Source organism: Cyprinodon variegatus, unplaced genomic scaffold (genome assembly GCF_000732505.1).
Source record: "Cyprinodon variegatus isolate N-32 unplaced genomic scaffold, C_variegatus-1.0 Scaffold692, whole genome shotgun sequence".
NCBI classification, from domain to species: Eukaryota; Metazoa; Chordata; class Actinopteri; order Cyprinodontiformes; family Cyprinodontidae; genus Cyprinodon; species Cyprinodon variegatus.
The window spans coordinates 433,952-442,263 of record NW_015151145.1 but is presented as its reverse complement, the minus strand read 5'-3'; the positions used below and the strand labels follow the sequence as shown (position 1 = coordinate 442,263).

The 8,312-nt window shown below is 40.8% G+C and overlaps 1 protein-coding gene across 1 annotated transcript in view; it reads left to right on the top strand.

The window, feature by feature from the left end:
* The first annotated feature begins 666 nt into the window (after positions 1–666).
* The window catches only part of LOC107097409 (insulin-like growth factor 1 receptor), a 26,333-nt gene continuing 18,687 nt past the window's right edge, over positions 667–8,312 (top strand). The window contains 7 exon segments of the mRNA XM_015394544.1: positions 667–694; positions 855–1,158; positions 2,994–3,130; positions 3,531–3,675; positions 6,661–6,869; positions 7,066–7,192; positions 7,367–7,602. Of these exon segments, the coding sequence (XP_015250030.1) occupies positions 667–694; positions 855–1,158; positions 2,994–3,130; positions 3,531–3,675; positions 6,661–6,869; positions 7,066–7,192; positions 7,367–7,602 (1,186 nt within the window).

Here is an 8,312-nt window from a genome sequence, read left to right as displayed (position 1 = left end):
CCGGGTTTCAGCTCCTCCCCTAAATTTGCAGAAATGCCTCCTCCACTACCCAGCATGCCTCAAAGCCTCCGCTCATCTATATGATCACTAGTATTTAGTTAGCTCCATGTCGGTCGTTCTTCGATAAAGCCAAACCGCTATGTTAAAGCAGCATTCGAGGTCGACTGATTCTGATTTCTTAAGGCAGTTATGGATTTCTGTCTTTTGAGTTGATTTTTTTTTTTAAGGCGGTATTTCTGTCTCTTAATCAGCAAATTAAAACATATTAACGAAGGATAGTAAAAATAGGGGGAGCAGCCCTCTCTCAGCACATGGCTGCCGAGTGCACTAATTATCAGCGAACACATGGGAGTATCCATTCAGACACCTTACCAGTAGGGTTGTCAAAAGTATCGATACTCAAAAAAGTATGTATGTAAGTATGTGCAAAACATAGCCAAGGAAGGAACACTTAAGTTTAATTTTGTAAGTTTTTTATCAAGCTTGCTTAATATTGTGCACAGCAGACAACCTCAAAATATTATTCTTTTTTATTTATTTATTGTATTTTTTAGTAATGAAAATATTTCTGTTGAATTTTAGAGTCTTTGTTTTTATTCTTGTGGTATTGAAAAGGGTATTGAATATTTTCCTTAGTATCGGTATCGAGTTGAAAAGTTTAGTATCATGACAACCCTACTCAGAAGAAAACAAGGTAAATATTTGCCTAAAATATCCGTCAGCCTTTAGGCAGGAGTTCATAAAAGGCTCATCTCAGCTCACTGAGCATCCAGTCCACCCTAAGCAAAATGTTTTAGTTGCTCTTGCTGTATATCTAAATACACTCCCTCCCCTCCTTGGTTCTTTTCCTTCAGAGTGCCCAGAAACTTGTGGCCGGCGAGCGTGCACAGCCGACGGCAAGTGCTGCCATCCTCAGTGTCTGGGCAGCTGCACGCTTCCTGACGACGAAATGGCATGCGCTGCATGCGTGCATTACTACCACGATGGAAGGTGTGTGGCCGACTGCCCTCCAGGCACATACAGGTTCGAGGGTTGGCGCTGCATCACTGCTGAGTTCTGCTCCAAAGTTCACCTTCCGGAGTACTATACCTTCGTCATCCATGGAGGAGAGTGCATGTCTGACTGTCCGCCCGGATACACCCGATCCACACCCGACAGGTAAGCTGCAGTCAGTCCGGCAGATCTTTAAAGATAAGCTGCAGTTTCTTTTCTATCAAGATAACAATGAATAGCTTGCAATAATTATTATTTTTTTTTTTCGTTTGTCAGCTGTATTCAATACTGACTCAATAAACAAATAAAACATAAAATGTTTTATAAAGTATAACAAAACTTACTGAATAAAAAAAAAAAGATGAATAGAATAAAACATATGAATGAACATTTATAACATGAACAAAGGTTTAAACTAACATTTAAAGAAAGGATGTTGCGTACTGGGAATACACTAACTACAGGTTATCCATGAAGTGGGCGGGGCCTGTGGTAGAGCTCTCTGATTTCAGTGTAATCTAAAGATCAGTGGCAGCAGACACTGTGTGCTGTCAGCAGTGGGTCTGGTTGCCCTCAGAGGAATATTTCATGTTCTGTGTCTCTTTGATTTCCCTGTTCTCCCCTGTGATTGGTTTCTCCCTCGTTAATCTTTCCCAGCTGTTTAGTATTTACCCATTGCATGTATCTAAGTTCCTCTTTGTTTCCTTGTACCTTTTATTATACGAGTTTGATTTACATCAACTCGGTACAAAACTTAGCTCTATTAAATGTATTACCTAATTTCCCTTGCAGTCAGTAATGCTTAGAGGTATCACATCTTTTTTTCTATTATGGTATGAATGTTTTGCATAATGCCGTCCACTTTTTCCATCATCCTAAACCTCAAAGCACAGCAGAGAAGTAACGGTGCTCCGTCATACAGCTCAGCTAAATGGGCGCTACATAGGTGATAACTAAAGGAGTTTGTCTGTTTACAGACAGAATTGTTTAAAGTTTATTCTGCATCCTTGCCTGTAGATCGCATCAGAGCGTTTGGCCGCACAGTGTGAGAGCATACATCGTGAGCTGTGAACTCGCACTTTATGATGAAACCCTGAAGTTTTTTTTGTGTGAGCTGTAGCTGCGTGCACTGATTGAAAAAAATCATACAATGTATGACAGGCTTTAGGGCGGGATTAGCAGCAACTTTGCACTTTAGCAATCTGGATTCAAAGTGGAAACGTATACTCTCTGCTGCTGCGCCTGCTCTGCATGATGACAGCGGACAGAAAGAGACAGGCAAGCTAAAGATCCACTCGCTCAGGAGGACAGAGTTTGGTGCTTTTTTGAAATAAAGTTGATAGAAGGATCTGAAAGGCGCTAAATTTAGTGACTAAAGTAGTAAGTTAACAAAATTGGTAATGATTCTTTTGATTGTACCTCTGAGACAGACCCCTACGGAAGAGGATTAGGGCCACTGGGAAAAAAAAAAAAAGTTAACTGATTTTTTTAATTTTATTTCAGTATAGTATGGGAAAAAATTCAGAATTCTGACTTCAATCTCAGAATTCTGACTTTTTTTATTGTCAGAATTCAGTCAGAATTCTGAGAAAAAAGTCAGAATTCTGAGATTAATCTCAGAATTCTGACTTTTTTCCCATGTTAAACTGAAATAAAATTTAAAAATCAGTTTACTTTTTTTTTTTTCAGTGGCCCTAATCCTCTTCCGTAGACCCCTGAATCAGAACCACAAATATGAATACGTTTAACTGTTTTTTTTGTTGAAAGATCATTCAGCATAGCATTTTTATTCAGCCTCTCTTAGTTTGTATACAAAAACCCATATATTCTGATGAGTAAAAGCTAAAAGTTAATACATTTTCTTATTCATCAACCTTCATGATTCTTTGATCTGAGAACAAATGATAAAGAAGTCTGAAGACTTCAGAGGCTGATAGTGAGCAGAGTGATAAAGTTTGTTAACCAGCTTCTTCTTTCCCGTCTGTCTGTGAAACGCTCAGCATGTCGTGCCAGGCCTGCGATGGCGTTTGTGACAAAGTTTGCGACGGGAAGGTCATCGACTCCGTGGATGCTGCGCAGTCTCTCAAAGGCTGCACCGTTATCAAAGGCGACCTGCAAATCACCATCCGTAGAGGCCGTAAGTACCGCAGCCCACCACAGCAGAACCACACTATTTATTTCTGCTGTAAAAGTTGTCAGTGACTTTATAGACATTAGAGCTATATAAGCAGGCTTCCTCGTTTCCTGTGCGCGGATGGTAAGAGAACTTTCTCAATTAGGATTCATTCTGAACTAACTTATGCATAGAAAGAGATTTCTATAACAAGTTACTGTTTGAGGTTTAACAAGGTTTATTTTTATCAATCATGTTTTCTGCTAATTAGTGATTAAATCTCATCTAGACCTGAAATGATAAGAGAGCAGAATTAGAAAGCATGCAGTGCTTATATGTGCAGTGCCGTAGAACAAAGTGCATGAAGGCTGGAAGTAAGGAGGAAATGCTGCAAAACCAGTATTTGTTTTTCGTTTTTTTCCAGATAACATGGTAGCAGAATTGGAGAGCTTCACTGGTTTGATCCAGAGGGTGACGGGTCATGTCCGGATCACACATTCACACACTCTGAGCTCACTGGCCTTCCTCCGCAGTCTGAGATACATTGATGGAGAAAGCCTTCATGACGAGTAAGACCAATCCACACGCAACCAGATCAAATCCGCATAGCTGCATATTTCTTTTAAAACTGTATCTATATAATTGATTTAATTTGTTTTTGATTTAAAACCAAATAATCTTAAAAGTCTTATTGTTAACACAGGTGTGGTTGGGTCATTCCAGGAAGAATATATAGGGTCCAATATTTTTTGAAAAAGTTATTACAGATGCCGTCTTTTCTGGCCTGTAGAACACACCTCACTGTAAGCGGCATCTACTAAGCCTGAAGTGACCCAAATCCAAACTTTTTTTTGCCCATATGCGACCTGGATCTGATCTTTTAATGGTAGCCTGAACAACAGAGATCTGATTTTTTTCCTATGCGACCCAGGCCACTTGGCTCTGTGGTCCTGAATCCGATACGAATCTGATCTTTTAAATGCAACCTCTCTGTGTGAACGGCTAGGTCGCATTCATCCGACCTTAACGTCTTTGATACTCAACCAAGGTTACTATTGTGTGTCTTTATACGCAGAAGCAGGAAGAAAAACAGCAATCATGGTGGACAAATATATGGAGGGCAGTCCTTTTTTTAACCATCTTGAAAAGATTGTATTGTTGATGCACGTCCGAGGTTGTGAAAGAAATGAAAGATCACTAGATGCGCACCAGCTTTACCATCCATGTTTACTTCCATAAACAAAGAACACGCTCGCTATTTGTGACGTCATTGCATCCTCTACTGCTCATGCGGGTCACTTAGGTTGATAAAATGCAGGAAATCACACACAGGTCAAATATATTTGGAAACTTGAACAACCACGCAAAATAATCAGATTTCAGAAAAAAGAAAAAAGGCCTGAGGTGTGAACGTAGGTAAATTTCTTTTAAAAACTTGAAACGTACACATAAGCCACGCTGGGCTATAAGGGGCGGATTATACTTCTGCAACCGCACACAACAAATGTCGCTTGCGTCTGGTCGCAAACCAGTCTGCTGGTATGCTTCCGCAACGTCAGTCTGGAATTTCTAGGGACCCATTGCCGTTTCCCACCAAAGTGCGAGGTGGAGCCTATTCGAGAACTTGCAAGAACTTCGGCGTATGGTCATGATGCCAGCGAGAGTGTTTATTTTCCAAAACAACATGTCAGAGGCATCCTACAGGTGGTTGTACTTCCGAACCTCCTCGATCAACCTTTCGTCGTGGTTATCCATTGTTGTTATTACTCCTCGCTTTTTAAAAATGGCGTCCCCCGGCACCGAATCGAGAAGGACGACCAAACAGACAGCTGGAAAGGCATACCAAGGGCCAGTCATAGCTGCTTTTTGTCTGCGTGGGTTTGCGACCATCTGACGTGTAGTTAGGATTTTTATTAGGTGCGCGGCGACGGTTGCAGAGTCTCTCTCATGGTCGCACACAGAGACAGATTTGATGTTTGGAGAGGCCATGTGTCGGAAGTTTAAATTGGCCTTAAGCCGCTGATATCTATTGAGCTGCATGCAAAGCCTATTGGGGACGGCATTGAGAGGTCCAGCGTGCATACGAGCGTTCAACGTTTCACATCGTGCTGTAAATTGAACTTTTGCCACTGGAGGCTGGAGAGTCAACCAATAAGAAAAGCTGATCCAGGAGTTTTTGGGGTTAGATCGACACTATCTGCAACCCATTATTGTTTATTTAGACATTCTGCATATGAATAATATCGAGAGAATTAAACTCCAAATGTTTTTTAAAAAATCCCCCACAGGCTGGTTGCAGCAGAGAGCTTTCAGCTGGGGTTTCCAGCGCTGTCTCCCCCGGTGGTATACTGGAGATCCAAACAAGAACTGCCTATTTTAGTGGGATCATAATCCTGATGAACTGATGAACAGAGGATATTTGGACAACTTCTCAATTAGAAACGTGTTAAATCAAAGCTTCCAACTCATAAAGTAAATGAAGCCAAGCTGCTCTTTAGCTTAAAGCTACAGAAAAGAGCAGATAAACAACCAGAGCGTTGAGGCATCTAAGCAGCTTGACCACAGTCTGATTCAGCGTCCAGATTTCATAGCTTGTGTTTTATTTCCTACTCATAATGCCTTTGGTGTGAACGCACCGTAAGTTGGTCACTCTGTTAGCTAAAGGCATGTTATAGAGTCTCTATACTCAAGTAAAGATGAATGTTTACTAAATTAGTTGACGATTATTTCCATAATCGATTAATCTGATTGTTTGAGCCCTACACTAAACACATCTTTCATGGGAGAAATAGTGGAGTAAAAACTGAAAAAAAAGGAGGAATATGGAAACAAAGACATCTAATGATGGCAATGAACTGTTAAGTTATCTCATGTGGTCTTCAGATGGCAGAACCCTAAATGCATGTAGGAAAATGGTGTGATGGTTTTAGGAAAAAAAAAAAACAAGTTTAACCTTTTTGGTCATAATTTTTAAGGTAATGTTTCAGAAACAAACGGCACTAAGCACCAAGTAAAGCTCCACACACCTACAGAGAAGCACGGTGGTGGCTGCATCCGGTTAAGGCTCCATGTTTGTCCGATTTTCCTGCTTCCAGAGGAGACTTTGAAACCTGCTTCCCCACTTGTGGCCTAATGTATCCGGTCCAGTAACAAGTGCCGCTCGTCGGCAGCCTAAACAAACCTTGAAAGCAGCGTAATCTTCCAGTTTCTGGAAAGGGTCATGATGAGGCCTTCACTGCCTCCTTCATCTGTTTGTTTTTTGAGTTCACTGGAGTCTGACTGTCCCAAGGCAAACATTACAGTCATTCCTTCATGTTTGGACGTCACCCAGTGATTCATAAAACCCCTGTCTGGTTAATAACATGATTTAATAGGTGATTTGGTCTGCTTGCAATAAACTTCCAACTAAAAGGTCTGTTTGAAGAGTTAAAATAAGAAAAGTAAAGAAGGTTTACTTTCAGTCTGGCATGATTCATTGCAAACACCGGTTTAGAGTAAAGCACAGTGTTACTGACTTTCCTTCCCTGTCTTGTTTATCTGCTTTGTCCCTCCAGCCTGTATGCCTTCTCAGCATTCGACAACCAGCAGCTCCAGTATCTCTGGGACTGGAAGCAGCACAACCTGACCATAGGAGCGGGCAAGCTGTTCTTCCAGATCAACCCAAAGCTTTGCATGTCTGAGATCCGCAAGATGTGGGAAAAGACGGGCATCCAGAGCCCCTTTGATGAGACAGACTTCCGGAACAACGGCGACAGAGCGAGCTGTAAGAGTCGGAACCAGCCTCCATCCAAAAACCACAAACATTTAAATTGCTACGTCCAGTTCGCTCCACTTTAGGAGCAGCTCACAAACACCTATGTACTAGTCAGACTGCTTGCGGGGCTAATTGCAGCCTTATTTAGTGCACACAGATCAAATTACTATAGGTGAGCATTTCTAATTCTCTGCTGCCCTCGTAGGTGAAAGCACCATCCTGCAGTTTACGTACAACAGCACCAGCAGCACCAGGATCAAGCTGACCTGGCAGCGCTACCGACCTCCCGACTACAGAGACCTCATCAGCTTTATAGTCTACTACAAGGAGGCGTAAGTTTCAGCTATTTACTGCTCTTTTTTTATCCTCCCATATGAGCTACTGAGTGGAGAGGGAAAAAATAAAAACATAAAACAGAGTTTGGTTTAATACTGTAAGAACTGCTCTGTTTTCCTCTGGGTTTGTGTAATTTTAACCAATAATGAACTAATATATTTTCTTTCCAGGCCGTTCCAGAACATCACCGAGTTTGACCGCCAGGATGGCTGCGGTTCCAACAGCTGGAATATGGTGGATGTGGAACTGAGGCCCGATAAGGAAACGGACCCCGGCGTTCTGCTTTCAGGCCTTAAACCATGGACGCAGTACGCCATCTTTGTTAAAGCCATCACCCTCATGGTGGAGGACAAACACATGCCTGGGGCCAAGAGCAAGGTGGTCTACATCCGCACCAGCCCCTCTGGTACGTTGGTTTATCTCCCCGCTCTGCTCCTTTTATTGTTGCTATGATCTTTAGGTTTAGGAGAGAAATAATGTAAAGTTTCTATTTATATTCTTTAGCCTTTTGTGATCCCAAATACTAAGCTTAAGATAGTATCTTGTTTTGTTTTTTTTGGTTTTTACCATACACACGGATGATCTAATGCCATCAACAGATGTTTTCCTCTTTTAAAAGCTGTTGCAATAAGCTTACAAAGTGAATCCAGAGAAGTTTTAACAGGAAGAGTTCAGCAACCGCCTTATTATGGAGTGGAATTTGTTCCATTATTGTTGGAAAGAAAAAAAAAACTTTTTGTAAATGGTATTTAAAAATAAGGGCAGTCCAGAAATTAAACTTAGAAAAACACCTCAATCAAGAAAATGTTGTGGGAGTAACTTTGTTTGCTCAGATGTTATATTGTCCAATTTTTTTTTTTTTTTTAGAGATTTTATTTATATTTCAAATTGTATTTCTTCAAAAAATTGCTTTTTCATGAATTAGATTATCAAGTTGCGTTTTTACAAAAAGCATTCTTTTTCAAAAAAACTTCATCTAAAAAAGAGTAATAAAGAAAAAAGATAAAATGATTAGAAAAAAAATCAGTGAAAATACCGTTTTTTCACGACCATAAGGCGCACCGGACTAAAAGGCGCACTCTCAGTTATGTGTCCCATTACTGTATTTAACACACA